Source organism: Peromyscus maniculatus, chromosome 1 (assembly GCF_049852395.1).
Source record: "Peromyscus maniculatus bairdii isolate BWxNUB_F1_BW_parent chromosome 1, HU_Pman_BW_mat_3.1, whole genome shotgun sequence".
Classification (NCBI taxonomy): domain Eukaryota; kingdom Metazoa; phylum Chordata; class Mammalia; order Rodentia; family Cricetidae; genus Peromyscus; species Peromyscus maniculatus.
In genome coordinates, this window is record NC_134852.1 from 37,022,242 (window position 1) to 37,049,276 (window position 27,035).

Consider the following 27,035-nt stretch of genomic DNA (forward strand, 5'->3'; position numbering starts at 1 on the left):
AATGGATTTCTGTACAGGCGCTGTGCCCTACACCCCTAGGCTCCGCTAGTGCGCTCTCTCTCTCTCTCTCTCTCTCTCTCTCTCTCTCTCTCTCTCTCTCTCTCTCTCTCTCTCTCTCTCTCTCTCTCTCTCTCTCTCTCTCTCTCTCTCTCTCTCTCTCTCTCTCCCAGGCTCCGCTAGTGCTCTCTCTCTCTCTCCTCTCTCTCTCTCTCTTTTTTTTTTTTTTTGCATTTGCACGGGATTGTGGGAGGAAGCGGAGCGCAGCCAGACACCCCGCCGCCCGCCCCCCTTCCCCTCCCCCCTCCCCCAGCCGCCTTGTGCAAAGATGGCTGCACCGTGAGCGCAGAGGAGGAGGAGGCGGCGGCGGCGGCGGCGAAAGAGCGAGCACCCAGTGCCTGCACCCACTCCGGGGCCGTCCGGGACGCCCCCTCCCGAGCGCGCGTCCCCCTTCTCTCTTGCAAGCGCCGGGGCAAAGGCGGAGACAGCGGGGTCCCTCCTCCCCCCTTTCCCTCCTCCAGGGGGAACCCCCCCTCCTTGGCTCAGCGGCTGCACCCCTCCTTTGCCCGCCCCTCCGTCCCTGCCCCCTCCCTCCCCCGCCCGGGGCCTTCGGTGGCCGCAAAGAAAAAAAAAAAAAAAGAGAGAGAGAGAGAAAGGGAGGAAAAAAGCAGCGGAGGGAGCGGCGGCGGAGGAGAGCGCGCGCGCGCCCCCTCCTTTCCCCCTCCCTCCCCCTCCCCCCAATTTCCACCGCGGCCAATTCATGGACAGGAACTACCCCAGCGCCGGCTTCGGGGACCCGCTCGGCGCCGGGGCGGGATGGAGTTACGAGAGGTCAGCGAAAGCTAGGTAAGGAGCTGAGGGGGACCTGGAGAAACGGGCCAAGAGGTGGGGGATTCCTGTCGGGCCTGGGCCTGGGGCCCGCCCGGCGACGCGTGCATCGCCAACTCCCCCTCCGGCTTTTGCAAGGGAGCGGCCTTCTTTGGGTTTGTAACAACGCCGCCGCCCCAGTTTGCAAATTGTAAACTCCGCCAAAGCCAGCTCCGGCTTGCAAAAGAGAAACGAAGCAGGCGAGGCGCAAAAACAAATTCGAACCGGGAAGGCCTTGGGAAGATGGGAAGGATTGGCAATGCAAGGCCTGGACTTGCCCCCATCTTTGGATTCCCGGCTTGCTGACCCCTCCCCCCGGGCGCCCCTGGCTCTGCAGCTGCAAAGGTGGGAGGAAAGCAGAATTAGCTCGCAGACCTGGGGGGGCGCGCACCCCCTCCCAGGTCCTATTGTTCCGGGGCTGCGCGAGGCTGGGCCACTCGGGCCCTCCCCCCTCCAAGAAATTCCGCGCGCAGAGTGGGCACGGGGCCCCGCCCCCTTCGTAAGCTGGGTTTCTGTGTGTTGGGGGGTCCTGGGATTAGGGACACGCCCCCTTCTGCTCCCCACCTCCCTCAAAGCTGAGAATCCTGGTTGATGGTGCACTCTTTGCTCTCCGGTCCAGGGCCACAGATTTGGGCCCTTGTAGGGGTAGAGTCTGATCTTTTCCTTGTTTGTGTTTGCGTGTGTGAGCGTGGGCCCTTTGCACGCGTGGCTAGCCGCATGTTCACCTGTGAATCTGACTCTTGCAGATTAATCTGTGTTGCGCGTCCTCACTCTTCACCTGCCCTTCAGCCCCTCCCCCTCAACACTTGGGTTTCCCCAGCGTGTACAAGTTTTTCGAGTGGGGCTTCACACTCAGGACCTTGTCTTCCCCCACTTGTGAATCGGACTCCTGTTTGCACGTGCACCTGGCCTTGCTGAGCCCGTGCCCTTGCACCTCGGCCCCTGGGGATGTACCTCATTCATGTCAGTACTTGTACCTGGGACTTTCCCTGGGTCCTGTCCCCTCTCCACCTTCTCCCCTTGCCATTTGGGGCACAGGCTGCCTCCTGCTCCTGGCTTGGCTGGATCCCTTCCCTAACTCAGGGTCTGTGCTGTCCCACCGGGGCTTGGGGTACCCATGTGTTCCTGCAGGCTTGGACCTTTGGTTCTGTTGTGGCGGGGGAGGGTTCCAGGAGAGGACCACACCTTTCACTTGGGCTACTGTAGGTTTCCCCCTGACGTCCTCTGTCTCTGCATGCCTGTGTCTGCAAACGTGGGACTCTGAAGCCTTGCAGAATAGGGTCGTTTTTGTGCTCCCCTCATGGGGCAATTGGATTCCTTGGTGTTATCTCAGGGTTCCGTGGAGTAACACCTCCAGTCAAGGGGGAGGTTCCCCAGCCCTCTGCTCAGAGGATACCTTGAAAGGAGATTCTGACATCTCTCCCTTGCTCTCAGCTTGGTCTACGGCAGCTCCCGGACCTCGCACCCAGAAACCGACATCTTGCACCGCCAGGCCTACGCGGCCCCCCACCCACTACAAAGCTATGCCACCAACCACCACCCGGCAGGTACGGGTCCCCATCCCGGAGGGCTGGGGCCGGTCCGCCCCCCTAGACGCCTGATTGGTTACTGAAAGTTCCACCCCTGCTAATTGGCCTTGCCCTTGGTCCTGGCCCTCTTTTTTTTTTTTTTTTTTTTTTTTTGCCACTTCTCCTGATTGGTTGCCTCTGAGGCTGCTGGTCCCTGCTTCGTTTCACACCGGATTCGTCAGGCGCTTCATGGACCCGCCCCTTCCTCTCCTATTGGTTGCTACCCACCAGGGGCCCCCAAATCCCACCTTCTCTTCCAGGCTTTTCCTCTTCTCTCTAGCCCATCCCCGTCCTTTCTTTCCCAGTGAGTTCGCCTGGTCCTTTGGCTCCTTGGTTCCTTTTTCCCCTTATTGGCTCCAATTTTTTGTCCCGCCCCTTTTCTTAGCGTAACCTCTCCACCAGCACCGTGGCCTTGCCGCCCACCCCTCTGATTGGTTCCCTTCCCTCCGATTTTTAAACCAGTCCAGATTGACCCCTGGTTCTCCCGGGTGGCTCTTTCCCTGTTTTCTGCCTCTTTGGACTGTTTGTGGGTACTTCGGGGGTGCTGGGAATCGAACCTGAGCCTTAGATGTGCGGCTCCCCGCTCTCCATTCCAGCCTTTCTTTAATTTTGAGACAGGGCCTCACTGAGTTACTCAGGGTGTCTTTGGAGGTCTGATCCTCCTGCCTCAGCCTCGTGAGGACTGAGTTGGAAGGTGCTGGGTTCTATTTGCTTGCCTGCCCTTCTCCGCAGCCATTCTCTGAACTGGCTCAGGGCTTTCCTCTCCCGTCTGACCCCCTGCCTCCACCTGGCCCGCTTGACCTGCCCTCTCGTGTCTCTACAGGCCTCTCTGGACTTTTTGACACTGGCCTCCACCACGCGGGCTCAGCAGGGCCCGACGCCTCCGTCATGAACCTCATCTCGGCCCTGGAGTCCCGGGGCCCCCAGCCTGGCCCCTCTGCCTCCTCTCTCCTCTCCCAGTTCCGAAGCCCTTCCTGGCAGACAGGTAAGCCATTGCCAGTTCCCGGGGGGCTGGAGAAGGCCGTGTCGTGGTCCGCTCTGACCTGTGGTCTTCTCCTTCATCCCTAGCCATGCACACACCAGGCCCCACGGAACTCTTCATCTCGGGTGCCCTCCCGGGCTCCAGCACCTTTCCGTCTTCCTCTGCCCTGTCTGCCTACCAGCACCCAGCTTCCTTCGGCAGCCGCCCCTTCCCGGTGCCCTCCTCCCTCAGCCTCCAGGACCCACCGTTCAGTCCTCCTGCCAATGGGCTCCTGTCTCCCCATGACGTGCTCCACCTGAAGCCCTCGCAGGCACCCACGGTGCCCTCCTCACTGGGTTTCGAGCGCCTGGCCGGGGGTGGTGTCTTGGGGCCCGCCGGCCTTGGCCCTGCTCAGACCCCCCCTTACCGTCCCGGCCCCCCAGACCCCCCTCCCCCTCCCCGGCACCTCCCCACGCAGTTCAATCTGCTGGCCTCTTCCTCCGCAGCCACCGCTGCAGAGCCGTCGTCCCCTCAGCTCTACAACTTCTCGGGTGCTGCCCCGGGTCCGCCCCCCGAGCGGGCCCTGCCCCGACAGGACACGGTCATCAAACACTACCAGCGGCCGGCCAGTGCCCAGCCCCCGCCGCCCCCACCGCCCGCCCATTCCCTGCAGCACTATCTGAGCTGCGGAGGCAGCTATCCCTCCATGGGCCACCGGGCCAGCTTGGCTTGCAGCCCTTTGGGAGGGGGGGAGCCTTCCCCGGGTGCCGGAGAACCCAGCAAGGGTGGCCCCAGTGGAGCCGCGGCCGGAGCAGCTGGCCGGGCTGCAGGCCCCGAGCCTGCTGGGGGAGGTGGGGCCGGGGGTGGGGGTGGGTACCGCCCTATCATCCAGTCCCCTGGCTACAAAACAAGCAAGGGAGGCTATGGACCAGGTACGGGGGGCGCCACCAGACCACCGCCACCTCGATCTACCGCCACACCCAAGTGTCAGAGCCTGGGTGGACCAGCGGCTGCCTATGCTGCCGGAAAAGCCTCTGGGGGTGCAGGGGCTGGGGGCCAGGCGTATTCTCCTGGTCAGCCCCAAGGGCTTCTGGGACCCCAGGCCTACGGGCAAGGCTTTGGAGGAGGTCAGGCACAGGACTTAAGCAAAGGCCCGAGCTATTCTGGTGGGCCGCCGCAGCCCCCCAGCGGCCCCCCACCTCCTGGCCTGGCTACCTGTCAGAGCTACTCCCCAGACCAGCTTCAGGGCCAGCTCTATGGGGTACAGGGTGAGCCTTACCCAGGGCCAGCTGCCCATTCACAGGGCCTCCCCACCGCCAGCCCCTCCCTCAGCTACAGTACTGGCCACTCTCCCGCTCTCTCAGGCCATGGAGGTGGCTGGGGACCCAGTTCCCTGGGAGGTGGTGGAGAGGCTAGCCCGTCTCATATCATCCGGCCTCTCCAGTCACCGCCCGCTACGGGCCGCCCTCCTGGGGTTGGCTCTCCAGGAGCGCCCGGCAAATACCTGAGTTCCGTCTTAGCTTCAGCTCCATTCCTGGCGCCCCCTGGAGCCAGCAGCTATTCGGGCGGAGCAGGGGCCTACAAGGGGAAAGGAGACGGCTCAGAGCTGCTTGCCGGCCCTGGCGGTGCCACGGCTGAGCGCACAGAAGATGAAGAGTTTCTGATTCAGCACCTGCTTCAGGCACCCAGCCCACCTCGGACCTCAGGGGCAGATGGCTTGGTGGGCGAGGATGGGCCGGCTGGTGCCTCGAAGGGACTTGGGGGCAGCGGGGGAGCCGGAGGACCGCCGGGCACACCTTACGAATTGGCCAAGGAAGATCCCCAGAGGTACCACCTGCAGAGTGTCATCCGGACCAGTGCCAGCCTGGATGAGAGTGCCACAGCTGCGCTGGAGCTGGGCCTGGGGCGGATGAAGGAGAAGAAGAAGGGGCCAGAACGAGGCGGTGAAACCCCGGAGGGACTGGCCACCTCAGTTGTTCACTATGGAGCAGGTGCCAAGGAGCTGGGAGCCTTCTTGCAGAAGAGCCCACCTCCCCCACCACCCACGGCCCAGCCAACCCAGCCCACACCCCATGGCCTCCTCTTGGAGGCTGGAGGTCCTGACCTTCCCATGGTGCTGCCTCCACCTCCCCCCCAGCTGCTCCCTTCCGTGCTCAGCCACGCCCCCAGCCCCTCACCCAGCGCCCCCAAAGTTGGCGTCCACCTCCTCGAGCCAGCCCCCCGGGACGGGGCTCCCCAGCCGCCGCCCCCACCGCCCCCCCCACCACCACCTATGCCTCTGCAGCTTGAAGCTCACCTTCGCAGTCACGGCCTGGAACCCACAGCACCGAGTCCTCGTTTACGACCGGAGGAGAGCCTGGAGCCTCCTGGAGCAATGCAAGAGTTGCTCGGGGCTCTGGAACCGTTGCCACCAGGTCCTGGGGACACTGGTGTGGGACCACCTAACTCAGAGGGCAAGGATCCTGCAGGCGCCTACAGAAGTCCCAGCCCTCAAGGGACCAAGGCACCACGGTTCGTACCCCTCACGTCTATCTGCTTTCCCGACTCACTGCTTCAGGATGAGGAGCGGAGCTTCTTCCCCACCATGGAGGAGATGTTTGGTGGAGGGGCAGCTGATGACTATGGCAAGGCTGGACAGACTGAAGACGACGGAGACCCCAAGACTGGTGCCGGCCCACCCCCTGGTCCCACTGCTTATGACCCCTATGGACCCTACTGTGGAGGCCGGGCATCTGGAGCTGGACCAGAGACTCCAGGCCTGGGTCTGGATCCCAACAAACCCCCTGAGCTTCCCTCCACCGTCAACGCAGAGCCACTGGGCCTGATCCAGAGCGGGCCACACCAGTCAGCGCCCCCGCCGCCGCCCCCACCGCCCCCGCCACCACCTGTCTCCGAGCCCAAGGGTGGTCTCACCTCGCCCATCTTCTGCTCAACCAAGCCAAAGAAGCTGCTGAAGACATCCTCGTTTCACTTACTACGGCGTCGAGACCCCCCCTTCCAGACACCCAAGAAGCTGTACGCGCAGGAGTACGAGTTTGAGGCTGATGAGGACAAAGCTGACGTACCCGCAGATATCCGTCTAAACCCGAGACGCCTGCCTGATCTGGTGTCTAGCTGCCGCTCCCGACCAGCCCTCTCACCACTGGGCGATATAGACTTTTGCCCACCCAACCCTGGTCCTGATGGCCCTCGTCGCCGAGGCCGCAAGCCCACCAAGGCAAAGCGTGACGGTCCTCCCCGACCCCGGGGGAGACCCCGGATTCGTCCACTGGAGGGCCCCACCATTGCCGGGCCAGCCTCGGCCGCCATGGCCGCTGATGGGGCCAAGAAACCTCGGGGCCGGGGTAGGGGAAGAGGCAGGAAGGCTGAGGAAATGGGAAGTACTCGGTTGGAGCCCCTGAAACCACTTAAGGTGAGGGGGACTGGGTCTTGGAGGGGTTGGGCTGGACTGTCTGAGGTTGAAGGTGGCAGGGTGGTCTAGACATCGGAGTTGTGGTTCCCTTATTATGAAGCACTTAGACAGTTACCTAGATGGAAATGTGGTGTCTTCAGGAGCTGGAATATTGTAATGTGGTGCTCCCGAGAGGACAGGGTGTCAGGAACCAGGTTCTAAGTCTTGGAAATGGAAGGATGGGCTGGGCATTCAGATCCTGTGTGCCTGAATGTTGTGGAAGGTCTGGGTACTGGAAGGAACTATTGGCCTGGCCTCCTACCACTTAAATAAGGTCATTTGGATTGAAATCTAGGGCTCCACAGCCTGGTTGAAGGATTTGGACTTGGTCTAAAGTGAGGTGGGGTATGGAACTCCAAGGTCTCAGAGACTTGGAAGGATAAAGTGTGGACCCCTGGATCTGAGGGAGGAGGCCTCTGGCGTGGGCCCCTCCCTGGACCTTGACTCTTTGCTGTCCTCATGTCTAGATCAAGCTGTCTGTGCCCAAGGCTGGTGAGGGCATGGGAGCACCTTCCAATGATGCCATCTCGGGTGTAGACCACAATAGCCTGGATTCCAACCTGACCCGGGAGAAAATTGAGGCCAAGATCAAGGAGGTGGAAGAGAAGCAGCCGGAGATGAAGTCAGGCTTTATGGCTTCTTTCCTCGACTTCCTCAAGTCAGGCAAGCGGCACCCGCCGCTCTACCAAGCCGGCCTGACGCCTCCGCTAAGCCCCCCTAAGAGTGTGCCAGCCTCTGTGGCCCCCCGGGGCCTGCAGCCCCCACCACCCACCACACCCACTGTGCCGCCGCCGCACCCCGCACCTTCGGGTCCTTTCGGCCTGGGGGGCGCGTTAGAGGCTGCAGAGAGTGAGGGGCTCGGGCTGGGCTGCCCTTCGCCCTGCAAGCGCCTGGATGAAGAGCTGAAGCGCAACCTGGAGACGCTGCCCTCTTTCTCCTCCGATGAAGAAGATTCTGTGGCCAAGAACCGAGACCTACAGGAAAGCATTTCCTCGGCCATCTCTGCCCTGGATGATCCACCACTCCCCGGGCCTAAGGACACTGCTACGCCAGAGGAACCGCCCTTAGGCCCTGGCTCTACACCTGCAGTCTCAGGGCCACCCCCTCTCCCGAGCCTGCCCAGCACCAACAGCAGTGGAACTCCTGGTGAGCTCTCAGAAGGTGGTCTGGGGACGGTGTGAGTCAGCACGCACGGTTGGTTTCTGTTGTGTAGCCGAGCATGTATGGCAAAGGTGATTTCCTGAGTGACAGAAAAAAAAAATCCTTTCTGAGAAGAAACATCTTTTTTCTTTTTTCTTTCTTTTGGTTTTGGTTTTGGTTTTTTGAGACAGGGTTTCTCTGTGTAGCTTTGGAGCCTGTCCTAGATCTCGCTCTGTAGACCAGGCTGGCCTCAAACTCGGAAATCCGCTGGCTCTGCCTCCCGAGTGCTGGGATTAAATGATGGAGCCAACACCGCCCATCGGAACATCTTTTTTTAAGGAACTCAGAAGTGCTGCAGGGAATCACAGGGCCTGGTACCGGGCCCTAGAGTATGCTAGAAACAGAATAGGTTGTAAGTGATAGGGACATGTCATGGGGTAACAGAGAAGTCTTAGGAACTGTTAAGGAATGTGAGCCTCAGAAGTGCTCTGAGGAATCAATAGTGAGGCCTGGGTGTGGATTCAGTGGTGGAGCCCCTGCCTAGAATCCCCCAGTGAGGGGCTGGGGTATGGCTCAGTGGTAGAGCCTCTGCCTAGAATCCCCCAGTGAGGGGCTGGGGTATGGCTCAGTGGTAGAGCCTCTGCCTAGAATCCCCCAGTGAGGGACTGGGGTGTGGCTCAGTGGTAGAGCCCCTGCCTAGAATCCCCCAGTGAGGGGCTGGGGCTGGGGCTCAGTGGTAGAGCCCCTGCCTAGAATCCCCCAGTGAGGGGCTGGGATGTGGCTCCATGGTAGAACCCCTGCCTAGAATCCCCCAGTGAGGGACTGGGGTGTGACTCAGTGGTAGAGCCCCTGCCTAGAATCCCCCAGTGAGGGGCTGGGGGTGTGGCTCAGTGGTAGAGCCCCTGCTTAGAATCCCCCAGTGAGGGTCTGGGGTGTGGCTCAGTGGTAGAGCCCCTGCCTAGAATCCCCCAGTGAGGGGCTGGGGGTGTGGCTCAGTGGTAGAGCCCCTGCTTAGAATCCCCCAGTGAGGGGCTGGGGTGTGGCTCAGTGGTAGAGCCCCTGCCTAGAATCCCCCAGTGAGGTGCTGGGGTGTGGCTCAGTGGTAGAGCCCTTGCCTAGAATCCCCCAGTGAGGGGCTGGGGTGTGGCTCAGTGGTAGAACACCTGCCTAGAATTCCCCAGTGAGGGGCTGGGGTGTGGCTCAGTGGTAGAGCCCCTGCCTAGAATCCCCCAGTGAGGGGCTGGGGTGTGGCTCAGTGGTAGAGCCCCTGCCTAGAATCCCCCAGTGAGGTGCTGGGGTGTGGCTCAGTGGTAGAGCCCTTGCCTAGAATCCCCCAGTGAGGGGCTGGGGTGTGGCTCAGTGGTAGAACACCTGCCTAGAATTCCCCAGTGAGGGGCTGGGGTGTGGCTCAGTGGTAGAGCCCCTGCCTAGAATCCCCCAGTGAGGGGCTGGGGTGTGGCTCAGAGGCGGAGCCCCTGCCTAGAATCCCCCAGTGAGAGGCTGGGGGCGTGGCTCAGAGGTAGAGTGCCTTTGGAGAATCTGCCAGGGAAGGGACTCACGGTGTTTTTCCCAAATGAGTGAAAAAGTTGGGTTCTATCCTTAGTACTGTGAAAAGGTAATTGGGGGACTGGGGAGATGGCTCAGTGGATAAGTGTGCTCACTGCTCTTCTAGAGGGACCCACATCCAACTGCCTGGAAATCCAATTCCAGAGGATCTGGTACCCTCTTCTGTCTCTGTAGGTAGCACACGCACACACACGCACACACACACATACTCACTCACTCACACAGTCATTAGGTAGATGTGGATGGCATTAGAAGTCTATAGCAGCAGATAGGGGAGGCGTGGGAGAGGTTTGTAAAAGGTCGTGAATGTCCTAGCAGGGAATGAGGACTCGGGAATCACAGAAGGGGCCTAGCTTCAGGTTACACATTAGGTTATGGAGCTAACGGTTAACCAAGTGGCGGCGGCACACACCTATAATCCGGGCTCTGGGGAAGCAGAAGCAGGCGGATCTCCGTGAGTTTGAGGCTATCCTGGTCTACAAAGTGAGTTCCAGGACAGCCACGGTGGGTACACAAAGAAACTCTGTCTCAAGAAACTTTTAAAAAAGAAAAAAAAGGTTAGACAAGGTCTTCAAGGGCTTGGAGACAGCCCAGACTGACGGACGGGCCTTAGCTCCATGTGGTTGCTGAAGCCATGGTGGTGGTCTCGGAAGGAAGCAGGAGGGACCTCTTCAGGAGGGGTCGTCTCCTGCCTCTGCTCCACCCTTAGTGACGCCTAAGGACATTTGTGGATGTGCTGGGGGCTGAGTGGCAGTTAGAGGCCCAAGGATTTGTGTGGTTAGTAGAGCTGGGCATATGGCACCTGACTGTCATTCTGAGGCTGAAGCAAGAAAATCAGGAGGTGACGGCCAGCTTGGGCTACACAGGGGAAGTCCAGAGCAGACCACATATCTGACCCCTCTCTCTCTGTGTCTCTCTCTGTGTCTCTCTGTCTCTCTCTCTCTGTCTCTCTCTCTGTCTCAGAGCCTCCTCTGCTGGAGGAGAAGCCCCCACCCACCCCACCTCCTGCCCCAACGCCGCAGCCTGCCCCACCTCCACCCCCACCCCCAGTTCCAGCCTTGCCCTCACCTACTCCACTGGTGACCCCTGTGGCTAGCTCACCTCCTCCACCACAGCCGCCACCTCCGCCAGCATTGCCCTCGCCACCTCCGCCACCCCCGCCACCCCCGCCAGCAACCCCGGCTGCCCCACCAGCTGCCGCTCCAGAGGAGCCTGCTGCTCCGTCCCCAGAGGAGCCTGAACCTCCGGACGCCCGGCCTCTGCACCTGGCCAAGAAGCAGGAGACCGCAGCTGTGTGTGGGGAGACAGACGAGGAAGCCGGAGAGAGCGGTGGTGAGGGCATCTTCCGGGAGCGGGACGAGTTTGTCATCCGTGCAGAGGACATCCCCTCCCTCAAGGTGAGTCTCAGCATTGTTCACAAATGGAGCCTGACCAAGTGTCACTGATCGAGCAGCTGATGAGTGACAGGGCCACTCACTGTATGTAGGTCAGGCTGGCTCCCGATAGGAACCTTCCTGGAGACGGGGTCTCACTGTGAGCTGTGCCTGGGCGGCCAGCCTGTGTGGGAGTGCAGGCAGAGTGTTACCGAGGTGGGCTTGCTGTGATCTGACGTGGCTGGTAGAGGTGGTGGGGGAGGACACTGGCTTTCATTCACTCTGTCCCTCTTCCGTGATGAGCCTTTGGGGTGGATACAGATGGACTATTTCAGGCTGCGTGTTCTTCAGTCACTTCTGAGTCTCTGCATCACCTTCTGCCCACTGCAGAAGGAAGGGTCTCCGACCAGACTGGGTGTCCGTACATATCTAGAAGGCTGTGTGACATTGCGTCCGTTTAGCAGAATGACAGGTGTCTGCCTCCCCATCCCCCAGGGCCTTATGACTTCTCGAGCGGTGGGCTCTGGACCAGATTCGTAGGGCCAGACACTAATACGCTCTTGTGGACCAGGCATCAGATCAGTCAGAGCAGTTGGTTGCCCCTCTATCCTTCATGCCACTAATGCAGCAGTGAGCACATCTTGCCTGGCAGGTCCGTATTGTGGAATTTAGGATTCAAAATTCATCACTTGGTAATTCTATTTCTTAGGGATTTCCTACCAGAAGGGATCCAACCAGAGTATATTCTTTTCCATTTACATATTTGATGTCAACCTAATGCAGGTCTGTGTAACTTGCAGGTGGGGTAACAGCTGTTTGCTTTGGGATGCTCGCTGTCAGGCTGAGTTTAATTTTTTTTTTTTTTTTTTTTTTTGAGACAGGGCTTCTCTGTGCAGCCCTGGCTATCTGGAACTTACTCTGTAGACCAGACTGGCCTCGAACTCAGAGATCCACCTGCCTCTCCCTCCAAGTGCTGGGCTTAAAGGCCTGCGCCACCAGTGCCTGGCTGAGTTCTAAATTCTTAGTGTAGATCTGGTCCTGCTGGTATCAGCCTGCCATCCCAGGTTCTGTGGGGGTTGTGACAAGAGGACCCTAAGTCCAGGACCTTTCTGTGCTACAGAATAGAGGGAAGGCCAGCCTAGAAAATATAGTGAAGAAGTTAATACAAAAAAGGCTGGGAATACAGCTCAGTGACAGTACACCTGGCTCCTGATAGGAGCCTTCCTGGAGACGGGGTCTCACTGTGAGCTCTGCCTGGGCTGTATCTCACTGTAGGTCAGCCTGGGACGGGGTCTCACTGTGAGATCAGCCTGGGCTGTATCTCACTGTAGGTCAGGCTGGCTCCTGATAGGAGCCTTCCCGGAGACGGGGTCTCATTGTGAGCTCTGCCTGGGCTGTATCTCACTGTAGGTCAGGCTGGCTCCTGATAGGAACCTTCCTGGAGACGGGGTCTCACTGTGAGATCAGCCTGGGCTGTATCTTACTGTAGGTCAGGCTGGGACGGGTTCTCACTGTGAGATCAGCCTGGGCTGTATCTCACTGTAGGTCAGGCTGGCTCCTGATAGGAGCCTTCCCGGAGACGGGGTCTCACTGTGAGCTCTGCCTGTCCCATCCTCATGACTACAGTACTGCAGATATATACCACCATGCTTGGCCATAGTCCAGTTTTGTATTTTGTTTGTCTTTCTTTGTGACAAGGTCTCTACAGAGCCCTAGCTATCCTGGAACTCATTATTATGTAGACCAGGCTGGCCTCAAACTCGCAGAGACCTGCCTCTGCATGCGCTACCACTCCCGGCTTCCAGTTTTGTAAATAAAGATTTATCAGCAACATGAAATCTGTGGGTGTGTCACATGGTCTGGCAGAGTGAACTGGAAACAGCCAATAGTATTAACCAACTTCCTGCTCCCAAAAGAATTAGGTGTACTCTAAGAGGTTTGGTTCACAGGCATATCTGGCTGAATCAGGGGTACCCTGAAAGCATGGTCCAGCAATAGGATGCTTGCCTAGAATCCCCCAGGGAGAAGCTGAGGGTGTGACTCAGTGGTCAGTGTTGGTCAGGAATCTCTTTGGTTCTGGGCTTGGTAGGGTATGTCAGCTGCTCCCATGAAGCAGAGCTGATGCTCAGCTGGCTGCCATCTCTCTGTCATCAGCACAGGAAGGCTGTTCTGCATGTCTTTGGTGGGATTATGCATTGCCATTGTGCACATTGTATTGCATTGAATCTCAGCTGGCTCTTTCTCCAGTTCACATGGATATTGGGTTGAATTCATGACAAGGACAGAAACTTACTAAGAATTTTTTGTGAGGTGGACCTAACAATTTCAGTTTTTTGTTTCATTTATTTTGAGTACTGGGAATTGGGGCTGGAGCGATGGTTGATTGGATAAGGGCAAGGTCTCCCTAATTTACGCAGGCTGGCCTGGGCCTCACTTGTGGGTGATCTGGCCAGGTTGCACTTTCCATAGTCCTTGTGCTGTGTCTTTTCCCTGGTGAACAGGGCTCCAGGCAGTGCCTTCACTAGCCCCATCTGACAGACCAGGCAAGCCAGTGGGCCTTGGGAAGGGACCCATTCCCTGGCCAGGGCTGGGACAGGAGCCAGGGCCATCCATCTGATACTGCCCAGCTGGTGTGGGATAGGGAAGGGGCCAGGCGAGGACTCAGATGCTTAAAATACTACTCAAGTGTGCGCAGTGGCGGGCCCAGCCCCGAGGCCATGCCTCTTGCTGGGGTCAGGGACTCCTGGAGGTGAGCAGGTCAGGCTTCTTCCGAACCGGGTTTGCTGGACTCCACTGTACCTCCCCTGCTGAGGAGGTGGGCTGCCATCTTGTCGTCCTAAGCCTCAGTGTTCTCAGTCACAGCTGGTGACATGAGCTTCTCCCAGGGGTATGTTGATAATGCTTACGTGACCTGGCCTATCCTGATCTCTACAGCCCCCACACAGAAGGTGCTGGAAACATTGGATCTGTTGCTGTGATATTGGGCTGGCTTTTACTACAAGGCTTGGTAAATACTCAGTAAAATACAGAGTGTATGTCAGGCTTTGCCATGATTTGCTTTTCTGGCATTTTTTTTTTTTTTTAAATCTCTGGTGGTCCGAGCAGTGTTGTTTTGAGGCTGAGGCAGGAAGGTCCTCAGGTGAGTCCATGACTCTCAGACCAGCCTTGGAAAGCAGCAGACGTGTGAAGCTGATATCCCAGAGCTTGGAAAGTGGAGCCAGTAAGGTCAGAAGTAGAGGTCATCCTCATCTGTGTAACAGATTTGAGGCCAACCTGGGCTACACGAGATTATGTCTCAAATGAAACAAGAGCTAGGGGAATGGCTCAGTTGGTAAGTCCCTTGTAAGCATGGGGACCTTGCTGAGCTCCGTCCCACAAACTCGCTGGTGGTGTCGACTTGTAGTTCTAAGTCTGCTTAGGAGGCAGAGACAGGTGGATCTCTGGGGCCTTGCTTGCCAGGCAGTTGAGGACCTGAGTTTGACCCCCTAGGACTCACAAGGTGGAAGGAGAAAACAGAATCCATGAGTTGTCTTCCAACCTCCACAGCTGAACCATGGTGCATGCCTGTATATGCACAAACGGATTTATATTTATTAATTAATAGTAAGAATTAGGTCCTGTGAAATGGTTCATTAAGTAAAGGCACCTGTCCCAAAATCTGATGACTTGAGTTCCATTTCCGGGACCTTCACTGAGGATTCTAGGCAGGGGCTCTACCACAGAGCCACACCCCAGCCCCTCACTGGGGGATTCTAGGCAGGGACTTTACCACTGAGGGACGTATGTCCCTCAGTATGAGTTCATTTCCACAAGTATAGAAGATTCAGGTGAGCCAGGGGATGATGGCGCACGCCTTTAATCCCAGCACTTGGGAGGCAGAGTCAGGTGGATCTCTGTGAGTTTGAGGCCAGCCTGGGCTACAGAGTGAGTCCAGGACAAGTTCCAGAATAGCCAGAGCTAAACAGGGAGTTGGGAAGGGAATTCAAGTGAAATTGGCCATTGGAATGTATTTTATTACTTAAGTCAAATATCTAAGCCAGGCATGGTGGTGCACGCCTTTAATCCCAGCACTCGGGAGACAGAGGCAGGCGGATCTCTGTGAGTTCAAGGCCAGCCTGGTCTACAGAGTGAGTCCAGGAAAGCCAGGGCTACACAGAGAGACCCTGAAGAAGAAGAAGAAAGCTATATGGATAACTGGCTTCCGGATTGGATGGCGCAGGCTTGGCCACTGTACTTCAGCGTCCTGTATGTAAAAGGAAAAGGATGCTGCAACTCAGTTTTGTAGAAGGGGAGCGTCATGGCCAGTGTCAGGCCCCATGTGAGAAATATGGCAGGTTTGAGGAAATGCTAGGGTCAGGGGCTGGACCATGAGTACAGGCCGGGAAGGAGGCCAAGGCCAGATCGTGGAGGACCTGGGGTACTGGGGTTGGGTGGACAGCTGCTCTTGAAGACACAGTCTTGGCTGGTGGGGCCCTTGGTCAGCAGGGAGGTAAGGAGGTGACTGGGGGAAGTTTCAGGCCCTCAGAGCCATATATTTGTTGCTGCTGTCCATGACTGCCTTCCTGTTGTTGGGACCGTGCTTCATTTGATTTTGTGTATGGTCTTGCTCTCTTGCTCTGAAGGGCCTTGAACTCTGACACACCCGAGATTTTCTTGCCTATCCAAGCATGGTGGCTCTCTATAATCCCTGCCCTTGGGAGTCTGAGGCAGGATTACCACAAGTTGGAGGCTGACTTGTCTACGTAGAGAGTTCCAGGCCGCTGGGCCCAGCTAACCTTCTTGTTACATAGCATCCGTGGGTGTGGGTAGCTCACCTGCTCACATTCCTGCTGCTGAGAGCAGCACATGGCTTCGTTTATCAGGTCACATTCTTAGGAGATCATCTGATTGGTCCCAGTCATCCTTTGGTACCAGGATGGGAACTCGTGATTGTCCTCCCCATTGACAGTTGGAGTCAGATCTCCTGCAGTGAGTGAGCTGACTTCCTCGGTATGGGGCCCACGAGATGGGCCGCTTCCTAGTCAATCATTGAGCATCTGGCTATACGATTGACAGGAAGAGCGCCTGGAAGTACAAGCCTTAAAGATAGACTGGGGTGGATGCAAGAATGTGATATCTGGGTTCATCCTGAAGACTGAAGATAGGGAGTTGTGGAGATGGTTCAGCTGCTCTTGGAGAGGACCTGGGTTCAGTTCCCCAACACCCACATTGTATTCCTCACAACCATGGATTCTGCCCCCAGAGGAGGATGTCTTCCCCTCTTCTGTCCTCCACGGGCACACGCACCCACAGACAGACTTGTAGTAATAAAAGTCATTAATGAAGGATAGGAAGGGTGCTTTGGAGGAAGACCAAACGCCCAGTTGGGAAAAGAGCAGAGAGGCAGATCTGGAGAGGCTTGGTGCCTGGTGAGGTGCCTGGTGAGGCGCCCCAGCAGGACTCCATGGAGGTCTCTTCCGAACCGGAACAGTGAGGTTTTTGTTCACACTGGTTGGGCATGAGAGTCTGTGATGTGGCTGCAAACTTTTGAGAGGTCTGATTCCTCCTGTAGGGCAGGGTGTGGGGTAAGGGAGAGGACTCGAAGCATTGTTTCCCTGCCGGGCTGAACGGCTGTGTATTTTGGAGCTGAGCAGAATGTGGTCTGAGATAGACTTTTGGGGGCCCCTGACCCAGCCTGTGACGTCACAGCAGGAGGGCTGGGAGCCACGTGGTCACAGAAAGGACGGGGTGCAGGGTGCCTGCGTCCTTGCTTTACCTCTGTATGCCACTTTCACCCTCTCTCTGCTTTTCATTCAGCAAGTTGTTAGAACCCCTTCTTTACAAGTACGTGACCATTCAAGAATTATAAAAAAGGAGGGTGTGGGAATAAATCCCACCAGGCTGTCACCACGTAGTCATCACTTGGCATGCAATACCCATACTGTGCTGGTACTCAAAGCAGACATTACCAATAGATCCCAGGTCCTGCTACTTCTGAGTACAAAATTAAAAGGCAGACATGACTAATTGATTGCAGTTATCATCTGAATTCTTCCTGATCACTTGATCTGTAGTCTTTGAAGGCAATAACCACATCTCTGCCTTCTGGTGTCACCCAGGACATACACTCTTTTCAAGTACCCATTTAGACATCACCTCTTCAGGAAGCACTTTTGTGTCTCAGTCTGTAAGCCAGGCTGGCCTCACCGTCAAAGCAGTCACACTCCCAAACTGCTGGAATTGCAGGCCTGCAGCACCACGCCTGGCTTCTTTGGGCCGTTGAGTGTTTGTGCCTGTGTTTTACCTCCTCTGTGGTCCCCTTCATGTGTGAAGGTCATGTGTGAAGGTCAGTTGCCGGGGTAGTCTGTGCAATGGGACCCTGGTGCTGCAGCCCTGGGAGTGGAGGATGTCAGAGGTCAGGAGGGAGAGCCTGCCTGTCTGTCTGTCCCTGCTGTCCTTCATCTGGCAGGTTGATGACATGTCTCATACCTGACACCCAGGGCTGGAAGCCAGGGAAGAAAACGTGCTAGGAAAGTGCCCTGTTGCTGAGCCACACCCCATCCCCTCACAGGGGATTCTAGGCCGGCGTCCACCATTCAACTCTTTACTTCCTGAGCGAGTGTCTTACTGTGTGTCCTTGCCTGGCTTTGATCTCTCAGTCCTCCTGCCTCAGCCTCCTAAGTAGCAGGGATGATTGGCCCACGCCATCACACCCATTCTGTGTATTTGTGTATTTGTGTGTCTTGCTCCTGTGTTTGGAATGCCTCCTGAAGGGCCCTGTGGTTATCACTGTCTCCTCAGATTGCTGTACTAAGTTGCAGGAGCCTGGGTGGCTTATGGACAAATGTCTTACAGCTCTGGGAGTTCAAGGTCAGCCTGCGGCAGATTTGGTTTCTGGTAGAAGCTTCTTCCTGGTTCTGGATGGCACCTTCGGGCTATACCCCCAAAAGAAGGGGCCAGGCTAATTGTTTTTTGCCTCTTTAAAGATTTGTTTTATTTTATTTTTATTTACATGTATGTCTTTGTAAGTGTATGTGTGTGGGCCCTCGGAAGGCCGGCTGAAACTGCAGGCATTTTTGACCCACCTGAAGTGTGCTGGAAACTGAACGTGGGTCCTCTAGAAGAATGGTACGCTCTCTTAACCAGTGAGCCATCTCTCCAGCCCCAACTTTTACCTCTTAACCTAGTTCCATAGATTTTCTCTTCACATTATCACAAGTTATTGCTTTGTTTGTCTTTTAGCATTGTGTTCAGAAGTAGTGAGATCTGGGGTCAATTAGTGATGTCTGCTGTGAGTACCAGTCCCAATATTGAGGCCTGCATGCTAGATAACGGCTGTCTATTCTTAGATTGTACAGTTTGCTTACACAGACACATAAGTGTAGAGAAGGTGTTCTAACAGTCTGCTGAATAGGAGGCACAGAGAGGGTCTTGACTAAAGTCACACGTGGAGACGAGGCAGGGATGCTGGTGTAGGAGATGACCATGGCTGTGAGTCTCTGCTGCTGTGTTCCTGGGTCTAGCAAGTATTCATGTATCACTGATGGTGGGAACGTGTTCAGAGCTTACTGTACTTGAATATCAGTAAGTTAAAACACTGTGGTGTAAGCAAAAGAAGCCTGCCTACTCAAGCGTTCGGAGGTGGCTGGGCCAGATGTGCAGCCTGCCATCCCAGATCCAGGGGAGGCTGAGCCATGAGGATGGTAATTCAGTGAGGCTGTCTTAGATCCTGGGGGTGTTGCCCTCATCCGTGGGGGCCTAGGGGGTCAGCAGTGCCTCAGCACACGCGGGACTCTGCGTTCAGGCCTGACACTGGAAAAAAGGAACACTTTAACGAGACACTAGGAAAACATGGGGAATCGGGCCTCATCTTGGGGTTAGGGCATTACGAGACCATCAAGAGGGCAATGCTTGTAGGTGGGTCTTCATTTTGGGGGGTTTTTTGTTTGTTTGTTTGTTTGTTTTTGTGACAGCCTTGCAATGTAGCCTAGGCCAGCTTACACTTGTGACAATCCTCCTGCCTCAGTTTCTTGTGCTGTGAGCTACCGAGCCTCTCCAGCTTTGCGTTTTTCTCTGTGGGGACAGGCCAGCAGGGCAAGGATGAGGGTAACCTTGTAGGCCTCCCTGTTTTCCTCCTCAGCTGGCACTCCAGACCGGCCGTGAGCCTCCGCCCATCTGGCGCGTCCAGAAGGCTCTCCTGCAGAAGTTCACGCCAGAGATCAAGGACGGCCAGAGGCAGTTTTGTGCCACCAGTAATGTAAGCCGTGGGGTTGTGGTGCAGACTCTGGGGGAGTGCTCAGTACTGGGGTCCCTCTCTGGCATGGCCCAGGCAGGGTGGAGACCTCCTTTTCCGGAGGTGGGTTTTTACCGGTAAAGCATGCTGGCTCTCACAGGCTTTGGTCCCTCCACAGTATTTGGGTTATTTTGGGGATGCGAAAAACCGGTACCAGCGCCTCTATGTGAAGTTCTTGGAGAATGTCAACAAGAAGGATTATGTGAGGGTGTGCGCTCGGAAACCCTGGCACCGGCCCCCATTGCCAGTCAGGTACCAACAGTGACAGGGTCCCTGAGAGGGAAGGGTGAGGCTGGTTCCACATACAGGAGGTGGAGCTTTTCAGGGAGGGAGCTAGAGCCAGGAGACAAGCTGGGAGAAGGAGAAAGAGACCCACAGTGGGAGGTGGCAGACCCAGAGAAGCAGGCAGCAGAGACTCAGAGAGATAACCCAGAGAGGGGATGGCTGCGACCCAGAGTGAGGGGCACTGAGAGACCCAGACCCAGAGAGAGGAAGGAGAGGCTTAGGGAGGCGGGAGAGCAGAGGTTTCCCACCTACGCATGAAGAAAGCATGCACAACATTTGTGAGCGTTATGGGATATATCTCAGGGTCCCAGGGGGTGAGAGCGAGAATCTTCAACCTGCTGATAACAGTCTCGTCTGTCCTTTCCCAGACGGTCTGGGCAGACCAAGGGCCCTGCCCCTGTGGGGGGCAGCTCTGCACCTCCATCTAAGGCCCCAGCTCCACCTCCTAAGCCCGAGACCCCTGAGAAGGTCACATCATCGGAGAAGCCTCCAGAAGTGACGCCGGAGCCCGCCGTACCGGAGCCTCCTGCCCCAGAGAAGCCCTCCCCACCCCGACCTGTGGAGAAGGAGAGGGTGACTCGTGGAGGTGACCGACCTTTACGGAGCGAACGGGCCGCCAGTGCGCGGCAGATGAGGAATGACCGGAGCCTGGCCACGGGACAGTCCACCACCTCCCGGCTGCCCAAAACCAGGCCCACGAAGGTGAAGGCCGAGCCACCTCCGAAGAAGAGGAAGAAGTGGCTGAAAGAGGCAGTGGGAAATGCCTCAGCAGGTGGCAGGCCCGGGGGCAGCTCCTCAGACTCAGAGTCCTCCCCTGGTGCTCCCAGTGAGGATGGTAAGTTCCAGGGGCTGAAGGCGGAGGGGTCACTAGGGAGGGAACACTGGCCTTCAGGAGGGGCAGGGTGAGTGTCAGCCTGAGGGCTGCAGACAGCCTCCACAAGATGGGGACCAAGGGAGCTCCTCCCCAGCAATGGAGGAAGCTAACAGTTAACAGTCACAGTCACTTTCCTATATAATGATGTGTCTGTCTGCTAAAACCCTGGTACATAATTGCTTTATTTTCAGGACAGCCCTAAGAGGTAGCTGCTGTAACTCCATCTAGAAGATAGACCAGCCATCCGGGGCTACATAAGAACACTGTATCAAAAAAATGAAGAATAGCTGGGCGGTGGTGGCACACGCCTTTAATCCCAGCACTGGGGAGGCAGGGGCAGTTAGTCTCTGAGTTCAAGGACAGCCTGGTCTATAGAGTGAGTTCCAGGGCTACACAGAAATCCTGTCCTGGGAAACCAAACAAAACCCAACAAGACATTTCCAAAATAAAAATAAGGGTGAGATGTAACTCGGTGTTTGAATCTTCTGTATTGCAGAGTAAATAAATTAGTTACAGAGTATATAAATAAACAAATAAAACACCGTGTACAGATGAGGGAACAGGCACCAGGAGGAACACCTGTCTTGGGTGCTCACCGAGTCCAGCAAAGCCGGCAGCACTGGTTATGTTGAGTGATGGGTGGCTTGCGTTCATCACAGGTCGTTAGGCCTGGGACACATGTGGGACCAGCCTCTGTCCTGGAGCCCAGAGACAGTGGTGTTTCTTCTGACCCCCTGGGTGACCCTGAGAAAGGCATGACCTCACCTGTAGAATTGAACATATACACCACATCCATTTGCAAAGATTCCAGGCATTTGTTTGTTTATTTATTTTTATTTATTTATTGCTTGCATATATGTCTGTGTACCTGTAGGCAGATTTTTTCTGTCCCACCAGCCAGCTCCCAAATCACGACATGGAGACTCATTATGAAATCTTGGCCAACAGCTTAGGCTTGTTTTTAACTAGTTCTTATAATTTAAATTAACCCATATCTTTTGATCTATGGTCTATCTACCACGTGGCTTTTACCTCTATCCCATTTTGTGTGTTGGATTTGTTCCGACTCTAGCTGGCTACCGTGGCGTCTCTGCCCTTCTTCTTCCCAGCATTCTCTCTGCTCTGAATCTGCCCTGAAAATCCTGCATAGCTATTAGCCATTTTATTTAGCTTTTTTAAGCCAGTAACCTTGGCTCATCTTCACAGTGTACAAAAAGGTAATCCACAGCGTGCACCATGTGTAGACCTGGTGCAGCGGAGGCCAGAAGAAGGTGGTGGGTGCTGGAGCGGCCATGTGGGTGCTGGGTCCTCTTGAGCAGTTGGTGCTCTTAACCACTGAGCCAAATCTCCAGCCGCAGTATAGATTTTTGTTCATTTGTTTTTTGTTTTGTTGTTGTTGTTATTTTGTTTTTACAAGACAGGGTTTCTCTGTGTAGCCCTGACTGTCCTGGATCTCGCTCTGTAGACCAGGCTGGCCTCAAACTCACAGAGATCCTCCTGCCTCTGCCTCCTGAGTGCTGGGGTTAAAGGCGTGCACCATTGCCCGGCTCCAGAGTAAATTTTTAACTTAGTCTGTGTTCACCTATGAAAGCAGTTGGTCAGTGTGGTCCTTTCCCTCACGGCTTTTTCATCTTTCTTTTTTCTTTTCTTTTCTTTTCCTCCTCTTTCTTCTCTTCCCTCTCTTTTCTCTGTGTTTATGATGATGATGATGATCTTATGTAGCCCAGGATGCCATGGAACTTGCTATGTACTTGAGGGTGGCCCTTGACTCTTGGATCCTCCTGCCTCCACCTCTGGCGTGACAGTGCTGGCGTTACAGGCGTCCATCATCATGCCCATTTGTTTGGTGCTGGGAATGGGACGTCGGGATTTGTGTATGCTGGACGAGCACTCTGCCAGCTCAGCTACAGCCTCAGCCCTGTCTCTGCGCTTTGTTCGGTTATGTTTGTTTCAGTGGAGTCTTACTCTGGAGCCCAGGCTGGCCTTGAACTCAGATCCACCTGCCTCTGCCTCCCGAGTGGGAATGAAAGTGTGCCCACCACTCGCAGCTGATCTGTCTTGATTCAGTGTTTTCGTAACCAATTTCAAAGGAGCCACACTGAATTAGGCCCAGTTTACTGGCCCCAAATGGCAGTTCTTGTCACTCCATGTTCTTGTGACCTTGAATGTGTCATTGCAACTGAAGAGGCCAAGCCTCTTTTTCCTGACCTCAGTCAGCAGGGCTTGCCTGTACCCTTTTAGCAAGAGTCTGCCATTGAAAGTCGTGTGTGTGTGTGTGTGTGTGTGTGTGTGTGTGTGTGTGTGTGTCACAGTAGCCTAGGGATAAGTCTGTGTCCCATCTCTCCTCAGAGCGGGTAGTTCCGGGACGGTTGCTGAAGACCCGGGCCATGCGGGAGATGTACCGCAGCTATGTGGAGATGCTGGTGAGCACTGCCCTGGACCCGGACATGATCCAGGCCCTGGAAGACACGCATGGTGAGCTGGGCCAGGGACGAAGGCTGGGCCTCTGAGGAGGGTCGAGTGGTGGGTGGGTGCTGGCTTCCTGGGCCTGAAGAATGGGCCTGGGGAAAGGCTAGGGCCTGGGGAGGAGGGATAGCCTGTGGTTAGGTCCGGGGTTGAGCACTGGACACTTAGTCCTTGGAGAGGAAAGCTGGGGCCTGGGGAGGAGCACTAAGCCTGGACTCAGTGGTCCCAGGGAGAAGGGGGTTTGGGGACCCCAGCCTCTTTCCTCCTGTGCACGGGAACTGCTGTCTTCTGACACCTCTGCTCTTGCAGATGAACTCTACCTTCCACCCATGCGGAAGATCGATGGCCTCCTCAATGAGCACAAGAAAAAGGTCCTGAAGCGGCTGTCACTGAGCCCGGCGCTGCAGGTGCTTGGGGGCCTGAGTGGGGGTGGCATTGGGCCCAGATCGGGTGTGGAGACTGGAGTGAGGGGTGCCAGCCACTTGAAGTTCCTTAAGTCCTTCCCTAGAGGAGGGTCATTGCAAGGGCCTGCTGTCCTGGGCTCGGTTGGGAGATGAAAGCTAAGCTGGAGAGGCCTTGGCTTCCCAGCAGGCCCAGAGCGAATGTTCATAGAGCAGAGGCCAGGCCTGATGCTTTTGTTGGGCCACCCCATAACCTGGCTCCTGTCCATATGGGACAAGACTCTCAAATCCCAGGGCTCAGTCCTCCTGCCTGCCATTTCCCTCTGGAATGGCCCGCTTTGCTGGATGGAACCTCCCAGGGCCACCTTGAGAATCCTGAGGTACAGTGCTGACGTGGCACCCAGGATTCTAGTCCTGATATCATGGGGCTGGGGTGTGGCTCAGTTCGTAGTGTGCCTTGGGTCCATCCACAGGACTGCCTTACCCAGACATGGTGGTCCATGCCTGACACCCTTCACGCTGTAAACGTGGGAGGCTGGTCGCGCTTCTGGAGAAGTTAGTCCTATTTGGAGTGTTTGGGGTGGCTTTTAGATTGTCACTGAGAATTAAATCTGGGATAGAATAATAAGTTGTCTTGGAGATGCTTGGCAGCATGTTAGTCTGACTTGGAAAAGGTAGGATAAAAATTTTCATCTGATTCTAAGGATTCTGTTTGATACATTTCTTTTGTTTTTTGGTTTGGTTTGGTTTGTTTGAGACAGGGTCTTTCTAGGTAGCCTTGGCTATCTTGGAACTCTGTTTGTAGACCAGGCTGGTCTCTTGAACTCAGAGATCAGCCTGCACATACTTGTCATCCCAGCTATGTGGTAGGCTGAGGCAGGAGAATCAAAACTCAAAGCCATCTTGGGCAACTTAATGAGGCTGTGTTACAAGATAAAAAGTAACTGTGTGGTACCATGCTCCTGTAATCCCAGTACTTGGAAGGAAGAGGCAGGTGAATCTCTGTGGGTTCAAGGCCAGCCAAGGCTACATAATGAGATCCTATCTTTAAGAGAGAGAGAGAGAGAGGGAGGGAGGGAGGGAGGGAGGGAGAGAGAGAGAGAGAGAGAGAGAGAGAGAGAGAGAGAGAGAGAGAGAGAGAGAGAGACAGACTGACTCTGCTCCCCTGGGTCAGATGTTCATCTGGTTTACACAGTTCTGGGATGGGTTGGGCTTGCGCTGTGAACTACAGGACACAATTTTAGATAGAGGTGGCATATGAATGTTTCACCTTCATGCATGCATACGCACCAAGTGTGCGCAGTGCCCTCGAGGCCAGAAGAGGGCAGCAGATCTCTTGGAACTGAAATTACAGGGGGCTGTAAGCCGCCATGTAGATGCTGGGAACCAAACCTGGATCTTCTGCAGCTTTGGACCCATCTCTCCAGGCTCCAGTGCGTGCGTGCAAGTGTGTGTGTGTGTGTGTGTGTGTGTGTGTGTGTGTGTGTGTGTGTGTGTGTTTCCACTGGAGGCCAGAGGTTGGCTTCAGATTCCCCCATATTTGCAGTTATGAGCCACTCCATGTGGGTGCTAGGAACTGAACCTGGGTCGTCTGCAAGAACAGAGCTGTCTCCCTGTGCCATGGAGCACATCATTTGGGGTGTTACGGAACGGTGGGCAGAAAAGTGGTATTTGGGAGATTTGAGGCCGTGATAGAGTCATAGGGGCAGGACAGCCAGGCCTAGGAGAGAGCATATGCCCGTGGGGCTCCTGACACTCTTAGGGGACAGTGTGTGGGTCCGGGGAGCTGGCCACTGACCCGCAGGGCTTCCCGCAGGATGCCCTGCACACGTTCCCACAGCTGCAGGTGGAACAGCCTGGAGACGGCTCCCCCGAGGAGGGGGCTGTGCGGCTGCGGCCTGCAGGGGAGCCCTACAACCGCAAGACGCTCAGCAAGCTCAAGAGAAGTGTCGTGCGGGCCCAGGTAGGACCTGACCCCGGGAAGGATGGCCCTCGGTGCAGTGGTGCTGGGCGGCGGGGGTCTGAGCGTCTGCCCCTCTGTGCAGGAGTTCAAGGTGGAGCTGGAGAAGTCGGGGTACTACATCCTCTACCACTCTCTACACCACTACAAATACCACACCTTCCTGCGCTGCCGAGACCAGGTGAGCCCCGGGGTCTAGACTCCAGCCTTCCTCCTTCAGACTCAGGGTCCTGGTCCCATCCGCTCCCTAGCCACGTCTTCCCATACAGCCTGGCTTTGCTTCCCCACAGACCCTGGCCATCGAGGGCGGTGCTGAGGACCTGGGCCAAGAGGAAGTGGTCCAGCAGTGCATGCGGAACCAGCCGTGGCTAGAGCAGCTCTTCGATTCCTTCAGCGACCTGCTGGCCCAAGCACAGGCCCACAGCCGCTGCGGGTGACTGCGCCCGGCCTGGCCAGGAGGGCACCTCCTCCACGAACTGAGAACTGGACAGAACTGTCCTCTGGAGCTGACGTCCGGGCTCCCTCGCTGCCCGGAGGGAAGGGCCCATCCTCAGCCAGGGTGTATCCACACAGCCCTCCCCTCTGTCCCTCTGACGCCCTCCCCGATTCCTGTACAGAGAAATTATTTATATATATGTATAAATGTCTATTTAGTAACACTTGCCCTGGCCCAGCCCTCCCAACACAGCCATTGCTCCTGCCCCTCCTCCGTGTACATAATGTATAGGAAAATTCTATGTATGGTTGAGGGAGGTGGGACAACTTGAGAGAACTGGGGGACGCCCTCTGCTCTCATGCTCCCCCCTCCAGGCCAACATCTTTGCTAAAGGCTGCTCCCCAAGGGCGTGTGGTGTTGGGTGGGAGGGGCCAAACATCTTGTTAATTATTTTTAATCTTATTTATTGTACATACCTGGGGTGGGGGAGGGATGGAGAGGGAGGGTGAGAAGGCTCCCCTCGTCCTGCCCTCCGGTTCCTTTTCTACAGCATCTGTCTCCCCCACCCTCAGCCCACGTCCTTAGTCTTCTCAATGTGGTTCTATTTTTTAATGCCTTTCTCTGTCCCTCCCGGCTCCTTTTTGTCCTCTTCCCTCCTCTCCCTGACCTCTTGCTCTTGGGCGCTGTACGACTCACCTTGTATACACTGTGTACACAGAACCAGCCAAACGAAACCCAACAGCAACACTTTACCAGCAGGCTGGAGTGCTCTGTCTGCGGCGGTGGGGTGGGCCTGGGCAGTGGGGGCAAGGGCAGCCAAAGGGCCTCGGGTGAAGCCCACTCAGGTAGAAGCCTAGGGTTAGTGTGTGTGTGGCCCCGAAATGCAGTGATCTCACACAGGCATGAGTTTTGTCATGGTTTGTCAAGATCGAGGATGTGGGGGTGGACCGATCTGCCAGGCTGCCGGGGGGGGGGTTGTGGCTGCAGGATCCCCACGTAAGGCTGGAGGCCTCGCTTCTTTACGGTGTGGTGTTTCCTTGGAACTCACTGAGCATTCAGTTGGCTGACCAGGAGGAAGCCATCTAAGTCAAATGCCATTGTCACAGACTCCAAAGCCTTGGGGCTGGGGAGGTGGCTCAGTAGTTAGAACACGAGCTGCTCTTGCAGAGGTCCACACTGGATGGCGTACACAGAAGACAACTAGACTTCACTTTTTGGTCTCCTGTAGTCTGAACTCACCAAGTAACCAGCTGACATTGAACTTCTAATCCTCCTGCTTCCACTTCCCAGGTGCCAGGAGTATAGGCGTGTGGGTCCCGTGTCCCCGCCCCCCCCAACCTGGTTAAATTCCACCTTTTTTTAGAGGGGGGTGTTCAAGACAGGGTTTCTCTGTAGTTTTGGAGCCTGTCCTGGACTAG

General features: G+C 56.1%; 1 protein-coding gene across 3 annotated transcripts; it reads left to right on the plus strand.

The window, feature by feature from the left end:
- Positions 1 to 295: 295 nt before the first annotated feature.
- On the plus strand, positions 296 to 26,369 carry Prr12 (proline rich 12). 3 transcript variants are annotated; one of them, XM_006986239.4, is made up of 14 exons: positions 296 to 843; positions 2,299 to 2,411; positions 3,256 to 3,417; positions 3,501 to 6,805; positions 7,312 to 7,990; positions 10,514 to 10,947; positions 19,043 to 19,159; positions 19,314 to 19,447; positions 19,849 to 20,315; positions 22,704 to 22,829; positions 23,130 to 23,227; positions 25,038 to 25,184; positions 25,267 to 25,362; positions 25,472 to 26,369. In XM_006986239.4, the coding sequence occupies exons 1-14, from the start codon at positions 758 to 760 to the stop codon at positions 25,616 to 25,618; spliced, it is 6,111 nt and encodes a 2,036-aa protein (XP_006986301.1). In that variant the 5' UTR covers positions 296 to 757; the 3' UTR covers positions 25,619 to 26,369. The 3 variants fall into 3 exon arrangements, with proteins under 3 accessions (XP_006986301.1, XP_042130605.1, XP_076431641.1); XM_042274671.2 differs by lacking the exons at positions 296 to 843; positions 2,299 to 2,411 and adding an exon at positions 2,607 to 2,736; XM_076575526.1 differs by lacking the exons at positions 296 to 843; positions 2,299 to 2,411 and adding an exon at positions 2,802 to 2,962.
- Positions 26,370 to 27,035: the final 666 nt, after the last annotated feature.